At 43.8% G+C, this 25,318-nt stretch overlaps 1 protein-coding gene across 2 annotated transcripts in view; it reads right to left on the bottom strand.

Moving 5' to 3' along the window:
• Positions 1-25,318, bottom strand: part of TUT4 (terminal uridylyl transferase 4) — a 116,273-nt gene that overhangs the window by 59,794 nt on the left and 31,161 nt on the right. For both annotated transcript variants that reach the window (XM_082265057.1, XM_082265058.1), the window contains exons 4-9: positions 21,899-22,015; positions 17,694-17,871; positions 8,763-8,851; positions 6,526-6,577; positions 2,972-3,041; positions 918-1,044 (exon numbers count right to left, since the gene is read on the bottom strand). In XM_082265057.1, coding sequence (XP_082121183.1) covers positions 918-1,044; positions 2,972-3,041; positions 6,526-6,577; positions 8,763-8,851; positions 17,694-17,871; positions 21,899-22,015 — 633 coding nt within the window. The remainder of the gene's footprint in view (positions 1-917; positions 1,045-2,971; positions 3,042-6,525; positions 6,578-8,762; positions 8,852-17,693; positions 17,872-21,898; positions 22,016-25,318) is intronic.

Genomic DNA, 25,318 nt, shown 5'->3' with positions numbered 1-25,318 from the left:
TACACAAATGGTCCTAATACTAAACTTGATGCAAAGTTGTTCATTGCAAAAGTCAAGGGGACACACTGTGCATGGAAGAAAATATATTTTATCGCGACAAATGGAAAGGCTACTTTACTGTATGGGCTCTCACCTTCCCACCAAAACAAAGCAAATAGCCACTGGGGCTGCAGCAAAGTTAGCCAAAAGGCTTGCAGAGTTTGTCAGGTGTAAAAAACTTTGCCCAAAGAGGTCAATGGGACTGCACCGCAATCACTGTGGCACAGTAATCCCATTAAAAACTACAGGCGTTTAGGAGGTGGTAGGATTGCCTCCTGAAAGCCCTCAAGCAGCTCCTCTGCCCCATATCTAAAAACGTATCCTAAGAGCGGTGACAGTGTGCATTAATCTTCCACAGGAAATGGCTGCATTCAGCACTGTACAGTAGATGGTTTTAAAATAAAGCTGGATGTGTATATGTATATATGGAAATGCATATTGAAGGGCGGTTTTACCTGCTAAAGGGTTTGTATTTGTGTCAATTAATTTCTGAGAATGACACAGCTTTGTGCTACTGCACAGCCCTGCCGTTAAGGAAAGGGGGCTTGATCTACAACGCAAAAAATATAACTAGCTATTAATGTATATTAAAAAAACAAAGCAGATTGTTGATTCTGGCAATATTGTATTTAGTGGTAAGGAAGCATTTTGTTTCCCATTTAAATCAAATCAAGTTGCATCATGGTTTATAAGTGTCTGATGTCTTCCTCTGGATCAGCAGCAGGTTTAGAGCTCCGTGGATGATGGATTTTTAATGTATTTATTTTTTTCTTTTGTTTGAAATTGATAGACTATAGTTCTAATTATTTGGGAAAAACAGTATATTCATCATATAATAACGAATAGGACCCAAATATTGCATTAAAATATATACTTACCCTGGCCCAATAGCGGAACGCCATGACCAAGGCAATGAGAGCGGGCTCTAGTCTGCCAACAGCTGCCAGTAATTCAGTGGTAAGGCACGCTGTGTCATTTCCAGCACTCACTTTGCATGTTAACCCACTAGAAAAAAAATGAATTGAATACAATTTATAAAACACACTACACATTGGAGTCATAATATTCAGCCATAATAAAGCTAAACTTGAGGTACACAGCTAAATACAAACATGAAATGCATATAGAAGGGCGGTTTTACCTGCTAAAGGGTTTGTATGTGTGTCCATTCATTTCTGAGAATGACACAGCTTTGTGCTACTGCACAGGCCTGCCTGTCAGGGAAGGGGGCTTAATCTACAGTGCATCCAATAAGTATTCACAGCGCTTCACTTTTTTTACATTTTGTTATGTTATATCCTTATTTCAAAATGGATTAAATTCATTATTTTCCTCAAAATTCTACAAACAATACCCCATAATGACAATGTAAAAGAAGTTTGTTTGAAATTTATTAAAAATAAAAAAGGGGAAAAAAATCACAGCCTTTGTCATGACACTCAAAATTGAGCTCAGGTTCATCATGCTTCCACTGATCATCCTTGAGATGTTTCTACAACTTTATTGGAGTCCATCTGTGGTAAATTCAGTTGATAGGACATGATTTGGAAAGGCACGCACCAGTCTATATAAGGTCCCACAGTTAACAGTGCACGTCAGAGCACAAACCAATCCATGAAGTCTAAGGAATTGTCTGTAGACCTCCGGAGAAGGGTACAGAAAAATGTCTGCAGCATTGAAGGTCCCAATGAGCGCAGTGGCCTCCATCATTCGTAAATGGAAGAAGTTTGGAACCACCAGGACTCTTCCTAGAGCGGGCCGCCCAGCCGGACTGAGCAATTTGGAAAGAAGGGCTTTAGTTATGGAGGGGACCTAGAAGCCAATGGTCACTCTAACAGAACTCCAGCGTTTCTCTGTGGAGAGAGGAGGACCATCCAGAAGAACAACCATCTCTGCAGTACTCCACCAATCAGGCCTGTATGGTAGAGTGGCCAGACGGAAGCCACTCTTTAGTAAAAGGCACATGACAGCCTGCCTAGAGTTTGCATAAGGAACCTGAAGGACTCTCAGACCATGAGAAACAAAATTCTCTGGTGTGATGAAACAAACACTGAACCTTTTGGCCTAAAGACAATTGTCATCTCTAGAGGTAACCAGGCACTGCATCCCACCTGGCCAATACCATCCCTACAGTGAAACTGTAATGTGAATTTAGTTTAATATTTACGCCATAATGATAAAGTATTTTAAGACATTCTTAACGCACATGTAAAAAAAAAAAAAAAAAATGTATACATACAAACATGTGTATGTACAGTATATATATATATATATATATATATATATATATATACACACACACACATACATACGGGGGGGGTGTGTGTGTGTGTGTATGTATGTATATATATATATATATTTTTTTTTTTTAATGTGTACAGTATATATGTCAGAATACAATAGCACAGTAGGGGAGATCGCAGCACTAACATCGATCTCTCAGTTTTTAATCTCGTTCAGCCTGCTGGGTTGAACGAGAAAAAAAAAAAACTTCTAGTGTGTACCCAGCTTTAGGCAATTATCACAAGAACATTTGTTCCTTTTTAAAATGTCCTCCCTTCTTTAGTAACAACTGTAAACTGTTGGCTTTAACATCACTTACACTGATAATAGTCACCATGTCAAACATGTCAAATAGGGAAAGTGATTCTCCCCAGCAGAGACACAAATAGCAATAAAAACCTCCCTCCCCAAGCTATAGTATTCTTGAATCACTGATCCAGAACACATATGCAGATCAGGAGCTCAGCCTTTACTTGCTATACCAGCTCAGCAAATCAAAGTACTGAAGCCAGAGAAAACCACATGACAAGCATTTTTTCAGAAAGGGAGGTCAGCAATGGCAGCCCTCCTGTTCCTTTACTTTAAGTATAGATTTCTATACAACAAAATACTGTCCATTATTTTAAAATAATTTATAAAGGCATCTTACCTATTTTCATCCTTGCAAAATACAACAGGAATCTTTGCATGGAAATCAGACTCCACATCAATATAACGAGCTGGAGCACAGGAAGGAAAATGGAGAGAGGGGGGGGGGGGGAGGAGAAAGAGAATTAGCCATCAAAAAGGATTAGAATCTCTTAGTGCTTCCTAGTGTAAAGTGAACCAGTACTTTGCCTAGACTAGAAAGTAACAGACAAGCTGCAAAGCGGGTACCTCAACATGCCATACTTCCCTTTAGCGCACTCCCTGCTGCGGATTTCCATCAAAATTCCGATACAAGTATTAAAGAAGTATAGGAAAGCAAAAAAATACACATACATAGTGTATTCATCTCAATGGCTGCAACATCGCTGTGATGATGCAGCTGTCCCTGCCATCTCTAAGACAGAGAACTGAGAGATCACGAGACCACTCAACACTCTCTCAGCTCTCCCTGAACAGGGAACCGTGATTGTCAGTCATCGCTCTCCACTCTGCCCCTCCAGTGGTCACTGCAGGCTGAGCCAGCTGGAAATAAGGCATCTGAGTGGATCCCAACAGAAAAAGCCTGCAATGGCTCTGTGATGTCAGTGGATGTCCGTGAGGTCAGCCGACAGTGGGCTTTGGCCCGCTGCCGGCTGGTTTTGGGTCACAGGAGAGCACAAGTGAGTGCACTCCTGTGACCCACAACAGAAGTTTTGGCCATACTTCTCTCTTTACTTTCTGAAAGTTATTACTTGCACAGAGCCAAGCAGGCTCCCTCAAAACAGTGCTCACACCTAGTGACCAGCCAGTCAGGGACTGAATTTTCGGAAGCATATTATATGTGTCCAATACTGAAGAGGCTTCCCGGGACTGCTGCAGAGTTTCAAAGTAGCTGGGAGTGTGTTAAAGGTAAAAGAAGGCACTTAATTGTTTCTGGTGTGGAGTGTACCTCTTACCTAATATGGCCAAAGTGCAGAGTTACTTTTAAGCGGCTCTTCAGTAATTTTTTCATCTTTCCATCTAATAAATCCTCTGCCCTTGTTGTTTTAACTTTGGATAGTAAAACATTTTTTTCTGCCAGTAAATACCTTATACAGCCCACTTCCTTTTCCTTGCCTGGTAAAAGGCCTAGGCTAATGACATCATGCACATCTCTCTCTCTAACTCTCGTGAGTTTGCCAGCAAGGGAGGAGGGATTAATCATAGGAAAGCCAAGGAGAGCTGGAGGGGGCTGGATAAGGGGTGGAGATAAAATGAGACTGTACTGTAGAGATCCATGAGTATTCATGAAGAGAGGAGAAATATGCAGGTAAGCAGTGGTGTGAGTGTATCTGTCTGTATACAGGCGGTCCCCGATTTACAAACATCCGACTTACAAACGACTCCTACTTACAAACTGAGGGAGACAACAGGAAGTGAGGGGAAATCTACCCCTAGGAAGGCAAATTCACTACTGTAAGAGTTATCTTGGGAAAAAGGTGTCCCCACTGAAGCTTTATCACTAATCATTGTTTCCACAACGACCGAAAATTTTTAAAATACAGTTGTCATAGGGACAGAAAGTGAGGTGAAAGCTTCTGAACAGGGGTACAGAGAGAAAAACAAATGGTACAGGGGTGTTAACCCTTCCCCCATGCTATCCAAAAACCTTAAAAAATTATTCTGTTGGCTGGAGCTAAATTTAAAAAATGTACCTGTTCCGACTTACAAACAAATTCGACTTAAGAACAAACCTACAGTCCCTATCTTGTTTGTAACCCAGGGACCGCCTGAATATGTGTATGTGCATATATATATATATATATATATATATATATATGTGTGCCTCTGTAAATCCAGGAAGTGAACAGTCAGCTGCCCACAGTTAAAATGGCTGCAGCCAGATTTAGTGGAGGGAGATTCCTGCAGCATATCTGGCAGGCACAGAATCACAGTATATATAAAATGATATGCAAAGTGGTTGGAGGGAAGCTTCAGAATGGCAAAGATGTTTTTATTACAAATAATCTAAGCAGACTGCAGTTCCTCTTTAAGATACCTAAAATATCAAATAATTTCCAAAGTTTATCTTCTATCTTAAGTATGTTCATTTAAAGTGATTGTAGAGTCTCGTTTTTTTGTTTTTTTTAAACAACCTTGTTATAATTACCTGCCCTGTGAAGTGGTTTTGCACAGGGCAGCCTGGATCCTCCTCTTCTCCGATTCCTCTTTACTGCTGCTAGCCCCTCCCTTCAGTCGCCTGCCCCCACAGCAAGCAGATTACTATGGGGGCACCCGAGCTGAGCTGCAGCTCCGTGTGTCCATTCAGACACGGAGCGGACATTCAGCCCCACCCCTCTCTCTCCTGATCGCCTGATTGACTTTGATTGGCAGCCATGGGAGCCACTGGTGCCGCTGCTGTGTCTCAGCCAATCGGGAGGGAGAGTCCAGGACTGCCGAGGGACTCGTGGACATTGCTGGACAGAGATGGGGTTCAGGAAAGTATAGAGGGTGCTGGAGAGGCTGCTACACAGAGGTTTTTTTTTATCTTAATGCCTAGAATGCATTAGGTTAAAAAAAACTTCTGCCTTTACAACTCCTTTAAAGTTCGTTTTTTTTTTTTTTTTTTTTACCTAGACCTTCCACTTGCTACAGCAAGATGATTGTCTTTAACCAGAATCAGTTGGGGTCCTTTCACACGGGCGGTCCGTATGTCCGTTTTTCCTCCCATCCGTTTGCGGATGAAAAACTGACATAATGTATGTCTATGGGATTGCGGATGTTAGCAGATGACATCCACTGACATCCGTTTTGCGTCCATTACGTTTTTTGAGACGGAAGAGAACCCTATTTTTCTTCCGTTTAAAAAACGGAACGGACGCAAAATGTCAGCGGATGTCATCTGCTAACGTCCGCAATCCCATAGACTTACATTATGTCTGTTTTTTATCCTCAAATGGATGGATGAAAAACGGACCCTACAAAAGTGCATCCGTGTCCGTTTAAAAAAAAAAGAAGTGACTGAACGGACAAAAAAACTGAACTGACCGTGTGAAAGGACCCTTAGGGCTCTTTCACACAGCCGCTCCGATTTCTTCTTCCGCTGCGGCCCCTTTTTTTTTTTTTTTTTTTTCACGGACACGGATGACACTTGTGTCAACCGGTCCGTATGTCTGCATATCATCCCATCCGTTTGCGGATGATATATGGACATAATGCATGTCTATGGGGATTGCGGATGTCAGCGGATGACACCGCTGACATCCAATTTTGCATCCGTTCCGTTTTTTTTAACGGAAGAAAAATAGGGTTCTGTTCCGTTCCAAAAAACGGAACAGAACTGAAAGGACGCAAATCGGATGTCAGCGGATGGTTATCCGCTGACATCCGCAATCCCATTGACATGCATTATGTCCGTTTATCACCCGCAAACGGATGGGGTGATATACGGACATACGGAACGCCCGTGTGAAAGAGTCCTTCGTTTATATCTTTTTGTTATTAGCTGATATAATTAGTAGCACATACAGAATATGGTAAATGCAAACAATTTAAGTGCTAAAAGTGTTTAGAACAATGTAAAGGATAATGACTTACAGCTGTTCTTCAGAATCTCAAGAACCTGGATTAAAACATCTGGCTGGCTCATCTAAAACAGATACAATTATATTACACAATGTTCTAGAATTACATACAAGTATATCATATTTAAAATAGTTACAAAAATGGTGGTTTTACTTTTGCTCATGTCTTTTACAGATATTCTCCCTAAGGGTACTTGCACACAGTACAGATTTAGGATCATCAGATATTCCTGGCAGAAAAAAAAGCTAGAATGGGCTGTATACTTTTCTGTCAGTAATATCTGACGTTCATACATAAGTAAAGTATCCGCGCGTATGCATATGCACATGTAAAAATTCTTCTAGCTGTTTTAAATCAATAGAAGGTGGCGTATGAGTGTATTTGCATGTATATAGAGTATGTGCATTTGTGACTAAAAATACTGAACGGCAATGCAGATTTTTAACATTCTCCTGATCTATATCAAGAAAAATTTCCACACCTGTATGTACAGGCCCAATAAAAACAATGGGCTGCATTTGGATCAGTAAAGAAAAATGCCTGAATGCCTAAAAAAGTGGCATTTTTAGGTGTCCCATGTGCAAGAGGCGTGATAAAAACTTGAAAGAGACCCTTCCCTTCCAGGTTTAAAACTGTAAAAAAAATGAAAAAATACATTCCACAATGGATAGCCTCTGAACTGTCCCGGGTTGCACTTACCTTTTAGAAGAAATACTTACCTTGAAAATTTCTTCTCCAGTGCTGCCATCTCGTATGTGGGCATCTGAAGCCAGCGCGTCCTCTTCTGCATCCTCTTCCGTGTCCTCTTCTCCCAGAATGCGCCTGCACCAGCCCCGCTCGTCACTTCCGGTGCGGGCGCGTCATCCCTCCACAGCTTCTGGGCATGCCCAGAAGCTGTTTAGCAAGGAATGACGCGCCCGCACCGGATGTGACAAGCGGGGCCGGTGCAAGCGCATTGATTCCTGGGATCGATGACGTTCAGCTCCCAGGAATCAATGCAAAGAGGAAGTGACGGCGCGGGCCGCGGCCGCAGAGGGAGGAAGTGGAAGAAAGGTGGGTATATTTTTCTTCAATAACAAGGTCAGTAAACAAAAAAAAAATCTTAACTATCCATTTATTTTTCAGGTGACCAAAAGCAAGCGGATGGCCCAAAATCGACTACAGTAAACCCCCCTCCATTGCGGGGGTTACGTTCCGGACCCAGCTGCGAAAAGTGAAAATCCGCAAAATAGAAAAACCCTATTAAAATGCATTGTAGGCATGTTTTTTTTACTGTCACTGTACGTGTAAAAGCATTTTAAGGTCTTTAAACACACTTTTAAAACAATAGAAACTCATTTAAACACATAAAAGATACTGAGAGACATAGCAAGAGCTATGAAAAACACAAAAATATTTCATTTTTAATGATTTATATAGTAAAATAACATTACAAAAAAAACGCAATATACCGGGACCGCAAAAACTGAATCGCGATGGTTTACTGTATGTCGATTTTGTGTCCGGAACTCCGCTTTAAGTACCCCTCCTTGCCTCTGTTAAATGGTCCCTGCAACTGCAAGAGAGCTTTTCGGATGATGAAAAAACAGACTTACTGGCTGGATCCCCAGATGAAAAAAGAAAGCCCGAGAGCTTAAAAATTAAACTTAATACAGCCACCACATCCAAAAATTGGTAAGCTGCAATATAATACATTTTGGTTTTAGATTTAATACTGCTTTAATGGTATTGTTTCTAGTGTGATTACAAGTACAGGCCTTGTCCGCAGCTGCTTTGGCATCTCACTTCTTGTCCATTCACATTGTGTTCAATTAAGCCCTGATAAAGGGGGCATTTTTGGACCTCCGAAATGTTTTAGATACTCTTTGGACTGTCCCCCTGACTTATATTAGAATTAAGTTGTATCTGGACATCTTAGCAGTGGTGTGAAGATTCAATTTACATTTTTGATATATTATACTACAAGGCAAGGGGACGGTGGAGATCCTCTGGGGTGTAGAAGCATCCCTACTGGGAACAAGATTCATTACATCAACATTAATAGTTAAACATGGCAATAACAATAAGATAACCTTACAGGCCCAATGCTATTTTACTACTTTCCTCGCTATATTTTTATATGTGAGATGACAGGCTGCCTCTCTTGAATCACAGGTCTGTCCCACACAGTTAATGCTTCATATGTGTATGAGTGACAGGTACACTTCACAATAATCTTGATTCAGAAGATTGTCTTTCGCTATACATACCTTTGGAGGAAACTTTATGTCTATATTAATGTCACTTTCTTTAAATGCAAATCTGGTCAGTGACGATCCATACATTCTCAGGGAACATTCTAAAAGCAGAGCAAAAAATTAGGTTTTAATTACTTTAGAAGCGGATAATAATAATAGGAAGGTAACATATATGTAAAATGTTCATTAAATGTAACCACTTTAAAGTGAACTTCTGCTTTGTCCATGAAGGGAAAGGTGTGACTTACCGTAAAATCCATTTCTCTGATGTTCATTGACGGACACAGCTCTTTATATTCTTGGCCATTGGGTTTATACTGCCCCCTACAGGAGTAGAACACTGGGCAGGAAAAAGATTGACTACACCTATGGGGCAGTCCCGGGGGGGGGGTATACTCCCACTCCCAGCTGCAGGTACTCAGTTTTGTTATAAGCAAGCGAGCCAAGCTGGAGCTACTAGAATGACCGGAATCCCTTCTGCCTCGATCCTGCGCAGGAGTCTTGACAGAAGTTTTGGGAGGGGGGAGGTCAGAAATCAGATGATACTGGCTCCAAGGATCCACTAAGGCATCTGCGGCTTCTGCTAGAGGATCCTGAGCCCGTACCACAAACCTATGTACCATCCTGTTGAGACGAGATGCAAACAGGTCCACCTTGGGAATACCCCACCTGAGACACAACTGATGAAACGCCTCTGGATGAAGAAACCATTCCCACTCATCCAATGCCTGTCGACTGAAATAATCGGCCTGCCAATTTTCTACCCCTGGAATATGTACAGCAGAGATGCTGAATATGTACAGCAGGGATGAGACCGAACCTTGATCTTGTAGCCGGACCGAACTACTTCATGGACCCACTTGTACTTTACCAGGGAGGTCCATGAATCCAGAAACCAGCAAAGACGTCCCCCACCCCAGATACGGGTGAGCGTGCCCCTTCATGCAGAGGAAGCCTTGTCCGCAGGTCTGGAAGAGCCCGTTAATGAACTTGCCAGACCAGGTCCTCCTGGACCCTTTGGGGGAGGCTCTGAAGGGCTTAGATCCAATGTCTTGAGACCCTGAGGGACAAAAAGGCCTCTTATGAGTCGAGAAGAATGGCCCCCCTCTACAGCGGGGCTCCTTGCCCTTGGAAGCCTGAGGAAGAACTGTACTCTTCCTCCGTATGAGGCCCTAATTATGTCATCCAAGGAAGCTCCAAACAGGCGATCTCCCACAAATGGGAGATCAGATAAGGCCTTCTAAGAAGTCTGATCCGCAGACCAGCATTTCAGCCAGATAACACACAGAACCATTGCTGAGGCAGACAGTCTGGAAATCAAAGGAGCTGCACCCAAAGAGGCATCCCAGACAAACTGCAGCCCCTGGACTAATTGATCCGCTGGCTCTGCAAAGGCAGGGGGAAGCTGTTCCCTCTCCAGGTCCCGGCGAAAACGTTCTTCCGTTTTCTATCCTCCATTTTCAAAGTTTCATGCACTGACACAATCAGCGCATCCACCGGCACTTTTTCATGCAGGTTAGAGGAGCAGAGGAATTATCCTCATTATCTGAGCATGCAGGGTGCGTGGACGCAGACCCAGAAGGGTAGCTTGCATTCGCGGCGGCCAAATCAGATTCAGGATGAAGGCGGGGGATGCTTTTTGTTAGCCTGTTTTCCAGGACCAAATCCACCTTGGACACTAAGGACCCCAGGACCGCCGTCATTGCAGTCAGGGATTGTTGGGACCCGAAGAGCCTGGCAGCCTCTGAGAGGGGATCGGGTGGGGAAATGTGCTCCAGGGACTCCATTAGAGAAGAGGCGGACCCACACAAAAAAGTGTATAACACTGCTAGGGACACCCCCACTGTGCAGTTGGCACCACAGGGTCCAGTACAGAGCACTAACACTGCTATAGTAGAAAGAATGAGAGAAAAACCCAAAAAAAGACTCACCACCTCCGATCAGGCACTTACAGCACCAGGCAAACTGCACACCATGCGGCGATCAGGAAAAGAAAGATCCAGGAGTCAGTACTAGGGGATGAGGAGGGGCTCCCACCGCCAAAATCCCTGTCCTATAACTTCAAAAACATGGCCGCCCCTATTTTCAATGAGAAAACCACAAGAAAATGGCTGCTCGAGGCTACACAAACATGGCAGCCAATCTACAGCACAAAAGACCCCATGAAAATGGCGGCCCCACGCGGTGCCCATGGGTGACTCAAGGAGCACCGAACATGACCCCAGCAGGAGCCCCCACCAGGTACAGTCCCCTCCCAAAGGTTGACTGTCCGGTCATAGGCGGCGCTTCCCCCCCACCTCGATCGCCAGCTCAACACCCCAGACTGACCTAAAAGGTATGGGCACCTCATGGGAGGGGAGGGAGGGTGTGGGCATATTGGGGGGAACAATTCCACAGAGGACCACCAAGGAGGGGGGGGGGGGGAGGACGGAAGGAGGGGAACCCAGGGGTCTGACCATCCAAGGGAGGGGCCCATGTCTACCCCAAAAACCTCCAGGTTTAGAGGAGGGACAGCTACTTACCATACCATACATTTTCCCTCCCCGGTGTCATGGGACTCGTTAGTGTTACAAGGTCTCAGGTGTGAATGGGGAGCAAGTGTGTTAAATTTGGTGTCATCGCTCTCACTCTCAACATACTGGTCACTGGAATTTCAACATGGCACCTCATGGCAAAGAACTCTCTCTGGATCTGAAAAAAAGAATTGTTGCTCTACATAAAAGATGGCCTAGGCTATAAGAAGATTGCCAAGACCCTGAAACTGAGTTGCAGCACAGTGGCCAAGACCATACAAAAGTTTTACAGGACAGGTTCCACTCAGGACAGGCCTTGCCATTGTCAACCAAAGAAGTTGAGTGCAAGTGGTCAGTGTAATATCCAGAGGTTGTCCTTGGGAAATAGATGTATGAGTGCTGCCAGCATTGCTGCAGAGGATGAAAGGGTGGGGGGTCAGCCTGTCAGTGCTCAGACCATATGCCGCACACTGTATCAATTGATCTGTATGGCTGTCATCCCAGAAGGAAGCCTCTTCTAAAGGTGATGCGCAAGAAAGCCCGCAGTTTTACTGAAGATAAGCAGATCAAGGACATGGATTACTGGAACAATGACCTGTGGTCTGACAAGACCAAAATAAACGTATTATGTTCAGATGGTGTCAAGCGTGTGTGGTGGCAACCAGGTGAGGAGTACAAAGAGAAGTGTGTCTTGCCTACAGTCAAACATGGTGGTGGGAGTGTCATGGTCTGGGGCTACATGAGTGCTGCTGGGACTGGGGAGCTACAGTTCATTGAGGGAACCATGAATGCCAACATGTACTGTGACATACTGAAGCAGAGCATGATCCCCTCCCTTCAGAGACTGGGCCGAAGGGCAGTATTCGAACATGATAAAGACCCCAAACACACCTCCAAGATGACCACTTCCTTGCTAAAGAAGATGGTAAAGGTGATGGACTAGCCAAGCATGTCTCCAGACCTAAACCCTATTGAGCATCTGTGGGACATCCTCAAACAGGAAGTGGTCTCTAACATCCACCAGCTCCGTGATGTTGTCATGGAGGAGTGGAAGAGGACTCCAATAGCAACCTGTGAAGCTCTAGTGAACTCCATGCCCAAGAGGATAAAGGCAGTGCTGGAAAACAATGGTGGCCACACAAAATATTGACATTTTGTGCCCAATTTGGACATTTTCACTTAGGGGTGTACTCACTTTTGTTGCCAGTGGTTTAGACATTAATGGCTGTGTGTTGAGTTATTTTGAGGGGACAGCAAATTTACACTGTTATACAAGCTGTACACTCACTACTTTAGATTGTAGTACTGTGTCAATTTTGTTGTCACATGAAAAATTATAATAAAATATTTACAAAAATGTGAGGGGTGTACCCACTTTTGTGAGATACTGTATAATATACACACACACACACATATATAAATATATATACACACAGCAGGTAAAAAAAGTTTTGAACAAGCCACATTTTTTCTAGGTAAATATATTTCTAAAGGTGCTATTGATATGAAATTTTCACCACGTCAGTAACAACCCATGTAATCCATACATACAAAGACAACAAAACAAACAAGTTCTAAAATTAAGTTATGTGTAATAAAATGGAATCAAAAAGGGAAAAGGGTGCAAAAAGGCGTGGAAATTCAAGACACCAGCTGAAATCAATCAGTAATTAAAAAACATTTAGAAAGCAATCCTGCCCCTTGTCAGTGAAAATTAATATCAGCTGGTTCAGTCTCAACTGATGGCCTATAAAGTGTCTCATTACCGAGGTGTCACACAAGAAACATCTCATGATGGATAAAAGCAAAGAGCTCTTAAGACCTTTGCAACCTTATTGTTGCAAAACGTACTGATGGCATTGGTTACAGAAGGATTTCTAAATTTCTGAATGTTCCAGTGAGCACTGTGGGGGCCATAATCCATAAGTGGAAAGAACATCATTTCACCATAAACCAGCCACGACCAGGTGCTCCTTACAGGTGAAAAGAATTATCAGAAGAGTTGTCCAAGAGCCAAGGGTCACTTGTGAAGAACTTCAGAAAGACCTGGAATTAGCAGGTACAGTTGTTTCAAAGAAAACAATAAGTAATGCGCTCAACCACCATGGCCACCACACAAGACTCCATTGCTGAAGAAAAAGCATGTTGAAGCTCCTTTAAAGTTGCTAAACAACATTTAGACAAGCCTGTGAAATACTGGGAGATCATAGTCTGATCAGATGAGACCAAAATTGAACTCTTTAGATTGCCATAATTCACACCATGTTTGGAGGTCAAATGGAACTGCACATCACCCAAAAAACACCCCCATACCAACAGTGAAGATTGGAGGTGGGAATATCATACTGTGGGGCCGTTTTTCAGTATACGGTACTGGCAAACTTCATGTCATTGAAGGAAGGATTCATGGAAAAATGTACCAAGATGGTCTTGATAAAAATCTGCTGCCATCTACCAGGATGATAAAGGTAAAAAGAGGGAGGACATTTTAGCAAGACAATGATCCCAAACACAAAGCCAAGGAAACTCTCAATTGGTTTCAAAGAAAGAAACATAAGCTGCTAGAATGACCCAGCCAATCACCTGACTTGAACCCAATAGAATCTATGGAAAGAACTAAAGATCAGAGTTCATAGTAGAGGCCCACGGAACCTTCAAGATTTGGGCCAAAATCACACCTGAGCAATGCATGTGACTAGTTTTTCCATACAGGAGACGTTTTGAAACTGTCATTACCAACAAAGGATTTTGTAGGAAGTATTAAATACATTTCAGTTAGCGTGTTCAATACTTTTTCCCTGTGTCATTCCATTTTATTATACATAACTAAATTTCTGAACCTATTTGTTTTGGTTTCTTTGTATGCATGGATTGCATGGGTTGTTACCGACATGTGGTGAAAACGTCATTGCAATAGCACCTTTAGAAATATATTTGCCTAGAAAAATGTTAACACACACACACAAAATCAGTTATAACTTTTTGACCAACCACCTAACATTGAGTAGGTCCCCCTTTGCTACCAAAACAGCCCTTTTTCCACCAAAACAGTCCTGATCCTTCAATGCATTGTCTCCACTAGACCTCTAAGGGTATGCTGTGGTATCTGGCACCAAGCAGTCAGTAGCAGATCTTTTAAGAAGTAAATCCATTTTGTTGAGGAAAAAAGAAAGTTCCCCTCTAGGTGATCAACAAACATTGCAAGGATTTTAACATACTTTGTTGCAGATCCCTACCTTTGGTTATTCTGAAGAAATAGCTCTTTGTCTGTGGCCATGTGCAAAATGAATGGGATTGGGAGTGATTTTATAATTATTAATTAGCTGCTGCACTTGCAGGGTTCTATATTGCATTTTACAGAAAATTACACCACTGCAGATTGAAAAGAAAAGGGTAATAATTTTTTTTTAATAACACTAAATTACAAGATGACTCTAAAGAAATTGTATATGCTAGATGTTTTTTTCCTCCCTAAATTCGGGTTACCCTTTAGGACCTCTAAGCTGCATGGTGGGGACTTGTTATTCCTGCACATCCTACAGATGCTCAATTGGATTGAGATCTGGAGAACACCTTAAATCTTATGGCTGTGTTCCATAAACTATTCTTAAACCATTTAGGCAGTGTGGCAGGGAACATTATCCTGCTGTAAGAGGTCACAGCCATTAGGGAATGTTTCCATGAAGGGGTGTACTTGGTCTGAAAATAATGTATAGGTAGGTGGTATGTGTGAAGTACCTCCACATGAATAGGACACACATTTTCCCACGTGACACACACACGCCCAACCATCCAGATGATGGAAAGGAATATTCAGAAAATGAATTAAAAAAAAATAAGTCACCAGACCCAGCCACTTACATCCATTGCCCCGATGTCAGTTCTGATGCTCAAGTGCCCATTGTTGCCTCCTCTGGTTTTGGACATGGGTCAGACTGGGCACCCTAACCTGTCTGTGTCTATGCAGCTCCATACGCAACAAACCATGATGCCCATTTTTTCCGCTTTCAAAAGATCAATTTTAAGGACAACATTGTTCACTTGCTACTCAATATATCCCACGACTTTCAAATGCCATTGCAACACTGAGAGCTCCAGTCCCCCCCCACAAAAAATTAAAAGGCAGCAGCTACAAGTACTATAGAGCTGCTGACGTTTAATATAAGGACGCTCACATGTCCAGCGATCTATCCATGTCATCACCCAAGTCCATTCTTCAATCGGCTTCGGGTCCAGGCGCCAGCATCTTAAGTAAGGGAACCCGGCAGTGAAGCCTACATTGTGAATGGTCCCACAGTCTTCTGAAACCTGTGATGTGTCCAACAATGCTGCGGGGGGAAGGAGGGGGGACGAACTTCCGTTCAGATAGCAGGGGCGATCTCACTGGAAGTGGGAGTGGGTACCTGTCAAAACCAGGTACCCGCCCCCCCCAAAAGTGCCAAAACGTGGCGGTGGAAAGGAGGAAGAATGCAAACAATTGGAACTTCCCTTTTTGGGTAAGGTTCCGCTTTAAGATGGAATTAAAAGCTTAGTTATGTCTTTAAACTATCATGTAAAACTTCTCAAAAACAGTCCTTCTCAACATGCAGCATACAAAACTGTTTAAAACCACAGACAACATATTTTTAGATTTGCGAACAAGCTCAACCCTGGCAATGGCATCACAGTGATAAAAGCAGCCCATAGATGAATCCGTTTTTTTTTTTTTGTTCAAACAGTGGGTTGAACAAAAAAAAAAATTGACCTGAATCCCCAATCCACATAATCAATGTGGATGGGGGAATCCTCCCCGATGAGCTATTGTATTCTGCAGGGCTTTTTTTTCTCAGAGAATAGGTACAGGTACTCCCCTCTTTAGAGTCCCCCCTTGTCTCCACCCCCTACCCACCTCCGAGCGCTGTCCTTTGGTTCCACCCTCTACCCACCTCCCAGTACCCCTCCCAGTACCCCCACACCCTTTCAGAGAATACTGAACCAAGTATCATGTTGTGGTTCTAGGCAATTTGTATAGAATTTGTTAATAACTAGAAAATCAGTAAAAAAGATCCCCTGGAATCAGCAACAATAGACCCCCCCCCCCCAACAATAGATCCCCCCAGCAACAATAAATCTTCCCCTGCAACTATAGAAAAAACAGTAAAATAGATCCCCTGCAATCTGCAACAATAGACCCCCAACAACAATAGCCCCCCAGCAACACTAAATCCTCCCCTGAAACAATTGCCCCCCTCCAATAAATCCCCCCCTGTAACAATCGCCCCCCCCCCCAATAAATCCTCCCCTGCAACAAAAGACCCCCCCAACAACAATAGCCCACAGCAACAATAGTTCCCCCAAGCAACAATAAATCCTCCACTGCAACAAAAGCCCCCCCCCCACAACAAAATGCCCTCCAGCAAAAATAGATTCACCCCAGCAACAATAGATCCCCCGGCAGCCAGCATCAATAGGCCATTCAGCTCACCCCACTGACCCCAGCAACCCCTTTGCCATTGCATACATTCAGACTGGAGGTGCCGGAACTGCGTTCCCCCGCGTTCCCGCTGAAAAAAAGCCCTGGTATTCTGACAGCAGAAGGCTTCCCCACCATCAGAATAAACTGATCAGTTGCTGCCGGCTATAGCTGAGCGAGCAGAAAAAATCTGACAGGGTAGTTGTACAGAAGTTGATCAGCAGACTCCAGCTGCCTAACGCCTCACCTTCTTTAATGGGACCTTATATAGTATAGGACTAAATATTGCTTCCCCCCTCGGGGTTGATCAGCACACTTTATCCTGTTTTGTACTGTTCAATCCCAGATCATCCACCTCAGAATTAACACTCAAAACCAAGTAGCACAGCTCATAGTGCTTACTGAAAAAAGAAAAAAAAGCAAAAAGCAAATCAAGCGTATAGGTAAAAAAAAAATAAAACACTTGTGCCTGAGGCTGCTCGCCCCTCCTGATAGCACCAGCTATCAGCACTGCGGTCTAAACCTAGCCTAAAGTCGGCCATAGATGGAGCGATTTTCTTTCCTGTAACCAGCTCAATTCCCCCATCATTAACACAGTTAGTGTTGATGGGGGAATCCCTCCCACAGAGCCATTGTGTTCTCCCGGCAGGAGAGCACAGCAATTACTGCTGGTGGCCGCATGTAAAATCCGACAGGTTGGTTGTACCCAAGTTGATTGATCGATTAACTTGGATACATTCCGCCTGCCCATACATGGGCTAAATCTCAGCTGGTCACTGCAGAACTGGCCAAGATTCGAACTGTCTATGGCTGGCTTTAGGCCCAAAAAAGGCCTCAGTATATCCTTTCTGCACTTACCCTACATAATAAAGGTGGACATCCTGTTACTCAAGCTAAAACAGACAACAATAATTCAAAAATACTTGTTGCAATGGGACCATTTCCACAATCCCCATAACATTTTAACAAGAAACCTACCAGGCAGTTTTATCTGGATAATTTTCTCCATCTCGTTCACAATTTCCTGCCTGCACAGAAAGTCCTCCTGAGATATCCCATGTTCCTTTGCTGCATTTTCCAAAGTGACTCCTAAGGCAGCGATCTGGGCCGCTGAAGGAGGTGGAAGAGCTCGCAGTTCATTCTCCTCCTGCTTTTCCTTAACAGCAAAAAATAAATAAATAAATAAAAAGTAATTATCACACAATAAAATAATTGACTCACAAATTGGAGCTCAAAATTTCATATAGAGCATGAACTAGGGGTAACAAGAACCAGCTCTATTCTAAAACTTACAATTCTAGAACAAACTGGCACTGGAAAACTCTAGAGCCAAGCTTTACAATAATTTGCAAGAAATAAACTTGCAAAGAGAAGATCTCAAAGGAGTAGTGGTGGTAGATGTGATCTTATTTTATCAATATTGATACCTTTGTATTTAAGTGCCGGTTCACACTGCAGCGGCACGACTTCGGGGGCGACCTGTGAAGTCGCGTGTACCGCGACTTCGGCACGACTTGCACGGACTTAATAAAATGAATGTCTATGCAAGTCGCTCCGAGGTCGCCCCGAAGTAGTACAGGACCCTTTTTCTAAGTCAGAGTGACTTGTGTCGCTCCTATTAGAGCCGTTCCTGTACTACACTATGGGACGCGACGGTGCGTGACTTGTCAGGCTGACCAAGTCACCTGACAAGTCGTACTAGTGTGAATGGACACTTAAGGTGGAACTTCACTCTCTCAATCAACATTAAGGCGGAACTTTACCCTTAACAGTTTGATAACAAATTAGCCTAGGTTCACACTGATGCGATGTGGGAAAACCTGCCATTCACTGCCGGCTCCCGCATCGCACCTGAATCGCACACTGGCTCACACTGACATCTGCGAACTGCTGGGGGTGTCAATGTACGCAACGGATGAAGGCGGCCTGGTCTGATTAATTCAATAATTTTTTAAGGAACACAAATGACAGGTTCAAGGTGTAGACTTCTTTGCCTCCAAATTCTCCAGATCTCAATCCAGCTGAGCATCCATGTAATGTGCTGGAAAAAAAAAGGTTTGATCCATGAAGGTCCCACCTCACAAATATCACGGCCAAAAAGATTTGCTACTGATGGCTGGATTCCAGATACCACAGCATTCCTTCAGAGGTCTAGTGGGGTTCATGCCTCAATGTGTTATATATATATATATATATATATATATATATATATATATATACACACACACTAGGGACAGACCAATATGGTTTTTCCAGGGCCGATACCGATATTTTGGTCACAAAGTATCGGAATCGGCCGATATGGGCCGATATTCTGCACATTCAATCACACATCCAATGCAGAGTGACCAGTGCCCCCATCCAATGCAGAGTGACCAGTGCGCCCCAACAATGCAGAGTGACCAGTGCCCCCATCCAATGCAGAGTGACCAGTGCCCCCAGCAATGCAGAGTGACCAGTGCCCCCATCCAATGCAGAGTGACCAGTGTGCCCCAACAATGCAGAGTGACCAGTGCCCCCATCCAATGCAGAGTGACTAGTGCCCCCATCCAATGCAGAGTGACCAGTGCCCCCATCCAATGCAGAGTGACCAATGCCCCCATCCAATGCAGAGTGACTAGTGCCCCCATCAATGCAGAGTGACCATTGCACCCTCATCCAATGCAGAGTGACCAGTGCCCCCATCCAATGCAGAGTGACCAGTGCCCCCATCCAATGCAGAGTGACCAATGCCCCATCCAATGCAGAGTGACCAGTGCATGGGGATTAGAGCGCCGCCTGATTACACAGAGAAGGGTTCCCCAGCTTACCTGGCGCGGGCGCTGTCATACGAAGTCCCGCCTCCTGGACCGGCTCCTATGATAGACGTCACCAGTGTGCTGTCTATGATAGGTAGGAGATGGTCCAGGAGGCGGGACTTCATATGACAGCGCCCCTGCCGTGTAACCAGAAGAACGCTGCTCTGTGTAATCAGGCAGCGCTCTAATCCCCATTCCCCCCCTTCCTTTCCCCTCTGGAGGCAGCCCAATAGGCCCTATCTTAAGAAACTATCAGTCATATCGGCCAAGTTTGTGGCCAATACCGATACTTTCAAAAAAGTGAATATCGGCCAAACCCTAATATATATACACACACACTATATAATGCTAGGTACACAATATGTCTTTTTTTTTCCGTTCAAACCCAGTGGGCTGAATGATAAAAAACTGAAGAGCTCAGGGGGAACTTGCTGTACTAACTATCCACGGTTCGTACAGCGATCTCCCCACTGAGCTATTGTGTTCTGAAAGGGGGACTGCCCGGGGGACTGCCCCCCTCCCCCCTCCCCACCACCAGAATACAGCAGTCAGTGCTCCCAGCAATAGGCTGCCAGCATGATCAGATGCTTGTTTTCCAGTATGCCCGTTCGACAGAAGCCGGTCTTTTGGCCAGCTTCTGTCAGACAGGCTGGTGTACACACGGACCAAATATCGGCTGGTTCAACAGAAACCAGCCAATATTCAGTCCGTGTGTACCAGGCTTAAGTGTGTGCGGATGTGTACACATGGACATTCGCTGTGTACATTGAGAAGCTGCTACATTTATGGATGATCCTACCATTAGTATGTAAATGTAGAGTACAATTACCTTTATTGCCTAACAAAAGGGAAAAAAATAAACTGGTTTCTCCTTACAAAACACTTATCTTTCAGCAAACATAACACAGAAGGTACTGTAAAGGTTGCAAAATGCAAAACATTAACTATGTGGTAAAGCAATCACAGAACTAGAAATTTTAGACAATTAGTTAAAAAGGTGTTTAGTAACTAAAACAAAAAAAAAAAATACCTATAATACGAAAACAATAGGCATAATAGATTTAACAATCTAGGTTGTATAAGCATCCATACATGGCTGACCATTCAATCAGTCATTTAATCCAATATGTGGTTATTTTTTAAAAATAACAACTTTAACAGTAAAATTCATCGTTCCACGATTTGTAGCGGTTTGTTAGTACTATATTCAATTTTATGCTCAGCGGAAAGCCATTTTTTAGCAATGTGAACGACTTCTAAGTCTAAAATGCTAAATTTTTCACTAATCGGTCTTCATCCACCCATGAACATCTCCAGAAGTGTAAGGCTGCATTCACATGTCAGCGTATGGATCGCGGCGCGATTCCGCCCGCGATCCGGAGATCATTGCAAATCGTGGGACGCCTGTGCGTTGCCCGTGATTTGCAATAGCACCCCAAACGCTGAGCGATGTTGCCGCGATTTCCGCCTGCCGAATCGCGGTAACATCGCGCAAAAAAAAAAATTGCGGGACGCATTACGCCCAAAAAAGTACAAGAGCTTCTTTGGAGCGTATTGCGTCCCGCAATTTTTTTTGCGCGATGTTACCGCGATTCGGCAGGCGGAAATCGCGGCAACATCGCTCAGCGTTTGGGGTGCTATTGCAAATCACGGGCAACGCACAGGCGTCCCGCGATTTGCAATGATCTCCGGATCGCGGGCGGAATCGCGCCGCGATCCATACGCTGACATGTGAATGCAGCCTAATAGTCCTACATCTTTTATGAAAGCATTAATCCATCTCAGATTATATACACACACAACTACCTAAACTAACACAAACATTATACGATTAGAAAACTGTTTGTAGCAGAGATGGAATATTGATGGACATAGAGAGGATGGGGACTTCACCAAATAAAATGGATTCCAAATCAGATTATTCAAGGGCCTGCATGGATCAAAGCCTGCAGCATATGACCTGGTCAAACAAACTAAACAATAAACAGGCCTGAACTATTTCTGAACACTTTTAGTGTTTAAAGGATAAACTAAAGTTTGGGTGGTAAACACGTGATGGCAATTGATCAGCATTTATAGAGTTCCAGGAAGAAAAATTATTACTTGCACCGTGAACATAATCTATTTTTCATCACACAATCTTCTGATCGGTTTTAAATGAAGGTTCATTCTTTCAGGTCTATGACCACCATTGGAGTAAATTCTAGAAACCACGCGTACACACACACTCCAGATCAATGGCTACTTACCAATTCCTTCGCGGCGGAGAGCTGTTGTTCAGTACAAGAGACACCAGTGACACACATACTGTAGCTCACTAACACAAACAAGCTGCAAATCTACGTCTCGCAGATACAGACAGAAAAGCGCAGCAGCTAACTTTACCAGGATATTCTTTTTGTGGCGTTTCTCCTTAATGTGCTTGTGAGCCCCCTGTACGTTCTCGATGTGTACGGAGCACAGCTTGCATAGATACTGGCAGTTGGAGAAGTCTGGAGATCTCTGAAAAGAAGTGTGAGAGGGTGGGGGCTGGTAAACATCCTGGCACAATTACAATCACAAAAGATGCATTTCAAGTTAATTGTCTTACAGACGTGGCCTGCACCTCCCACCTGCCCTTCGTGTGTGTCAGTCTGACGGTTGAAGATCACATGACTAGATCACATGAATATGAAAAACTACTACTCAGGTAATAAGCAGAAGATGCTAGTAATAAAGTCTGGCATTATATGAACACACTCGTGCCTGCATTCACTCTCTTTTGTCTTCTTCATTTTCAGCGGATGATCCTGCTAGAAACACACTTCCTATCCCTAGGTGGAAAACTGTACTGGATCTTTGGAGGAGCAGTGTTGTCACCCTAGAACAGGAAGTGTGTTAGGGCTACAGAGCCCTCTTTAAATGCAAGCCTCAGCCTCAAAGTGTATCTAAACCCAAGAACAAAAATGTAATACATTGCAGTGTGCTAAGCCGCTTTCACACAGGCGAACCGTTCAGATCCGCCTGTCCGTTTTTTTGGCGGATCTGAACGGTTCCCCCATGCATCCCTATGGGGCATCGGATGGCAGCAGAGACATGTCTGCTGACATCCGACCCGATCCGTCAAATCTGGACGGATGGAAACCCTATTTTCCATCCGTCCAGCGGATGGGATCGGATGAGAACGGACCGACGGTCCGTTCCCATCCGATTTCCCCCATAGAGATGCATGGGGAACTGACAGCTGTGTCTCCGCAGTGCAGTGCGGAGACACAGCTGTCCTCCTGCTGCTCAGCGGGGATCGGCGGCTCGATCCCCCGCTGAGAAAAACGGAATCCGTCCGACGGACGGATAGTGTGAAAGGAGCCTTAGGGCTACGGAATCCTCACCAGTTTCCAATAACATGGAGGGTGCTCTGTAGTTCACTGGGTAAGGTGGACAAGTGCAAAAGCAAAGAGCACAACTTACAGGCTCATTCGATAACTGACAAGATCAACAGATATTTCTGAACTTGAAGCATGTTTAAAGTGGTTGTATACTCCTGAAAAAAAAAACCTGCAGGACAAAGGCATAATGAGCTAGTATGCATCGTATACTAGCTCATTATGAACTACTTACCTTAGAACTAAGCCCCGACAGGGTCGTCTGGACAACGCTGAGGGGGCTGGCATGCTCCCTCTGCATCTCTTCCTGGTTCGGCGGCTCTGGCGCTATGAGTGGCCGGAGCCGCGATGACGTCACTCCCGCACATGCGCGCGGGAGTTTCACTTTCCGGCAAGATTCGGCAAGGAGCTCTGAAGGTTCGCCGGACCTTCAGAGCGCATGCGCCGCTGACGTCAGCGGCTGCATGCAGGTTGAGTATCTCCTAAACCGTGCAGGTTTAGGAGATACTAATTGTACCTACAGGTAAGCCTTATTATAGGCTTACCTGTAGGTAAAAGTCAAATAGCAGAGTATAATACCGCTTTAAAGTGGCAAAACATATGCATGTATTGAATATATTTTCGTGCCCAAATAGAAACACATCCATCCCTGCGTGGTCAGTTTACTTTTTTGCATTGCACTTAGGAGTATAACCTGCCTGCATGCCAATTGAAAGCCTTCAGTATACATGCCCCATGCACAGTTCTTCACGGGGAAGATCAGACGACTGCTGTTTCTCTGCCTCCTGCTGACATGCCACCCTGCAGTCTCTACCCCACCTCTCTAAAGCTGGACATAGATGGATCAAAATTTGGCTGGTTCAGCAGGATCCATCTTCGGGCAGGCTGGTTGTACAGAAGCTGATCTCTTGATCAACTTCTGTACAACCAGCCCGTTGGAAAGTTTGTGCTCGATCAGTGGTGCAGGCTATAGCCAGGGGTGCTGATGAGTGTATTCTGACATCAATCAGATGTCAGAATACAATAGCTTCTCAGGAGGGATTCCTTCATTTATCTCAAATATGTGGATAGGAGAAATCGATTCATTTTTGTTCCTTCAACCCGCTGCTTGAATGAAAGAAAATGAATTGTGTATGGCCTGCCTAAGGCCGGCCATAGAGATTCAAAACATGTATGGGCAGGATGAATGTACCAAGTTGATCAATCAATCAACTTGGGTACAACCAGCCTGCTGAATCTTAAATGTGACTATCGCTAGCAGCTGCTTTAGCCCGCTGTTAGCTGAAAACGATTCAAAGGAGTGCAGAACGAACTGCACTCCTGTAATCCATAGAAGTATGGCTAAAAAAGCTTTGCCTATACTTCTTTAATTTTCTGACTAAATTTCCACTTTCACTCCACAATCAGGAGCAGTGAAGCACAACCTTTCTTTAGCACTATAAATATGGGAGTAAAGCTTATGGATAAACTGAGCAAATATGGCTATCCATATATACAATTATAGAAAAGGTCTTTTCAAATATTACCAGCATTCAAGAGTGTTTACATTATGCTGATCAATTTACCATGCATTTAAGAATAGCATTAAAAAGATATACCTTCCCTTAGGCTGCATTCACACCTGAGCATATCTTTTTCAGGCGTTTCTTGGGCATTTTAGTAGGCGTTTTTTCGAGCGTTTGTGGGGCGTTTTTTTGGGCATTTTATGAGCGTTTTTTGGGGCATTTTTAGCAGGCGTTTGGGTGTGGGTGGTGTTAAAAGGGGTGGGGACCACCTGTGTGTTTGAAAAACGCCCGTGAAACGCCGTTTATGCATTCCTATGGGACCATAATAGCTCTTAATCAGCCCAAAAAGAAGCTCCTGTACTTTTTTGAGCTACAGGCATTTTGCTTCAGGGGACAAAACGCTCAGATGTGAACAGGGGCCATTGAAATGAATGGGATTTTGATTGTTGGGCGTTTTGGATTTTCACAGATGAGCATTTTATGGGCTGAAAAACGCTCAGGTGTGAACAGGGCCTTAGAGCAAGTACTGAGTGCTCACGAGTAGCAAATTCAATCCACATCCCACGTCATATTACAATGGGTAGGTGGGGTGATTTACACACCCTATTTCCGACACTAAAAGGCAGACACATTTGAAAAAGGTGTACAATCTTTTACTGATTAAGATGTAAAATCACTCTGATTACTACTACTCTGATTACTACTACTATGATAACTAAGTGCAATTTAAGTTGAAACAAGTAGTCTATATGACCAGCTAAAGAAGAACTTCAGAAAGGATTTTTATGTCTAAACCGTCCCCTTAAATTATATGTAAATCCAAATTGCTAAAATCTCATTTAAAACATTCAAGCATATCTAAAAGTAAAAATAAAAATGTAATATACTGCAGCTTACCAGTCCTTACATCTGAAAGCTGCATTTGTTTTCTTTTTATC

This window comes from Pelophylax lessonae (genome assembly GCF_965119305.1).
Source record: "Pelophylax lessonae genome assembly, chromosome: 8".
In the NCBI taxonomy this organism is placed as follows: Eukaryota; Metazoa; Chordata; class Amphibia; order Anura; family Ranidae; genus Pelophylax; species Pelophylax lessonae.
This window is presented reverse-complemented; position numbering and strand designations above follow the sequence as displayed.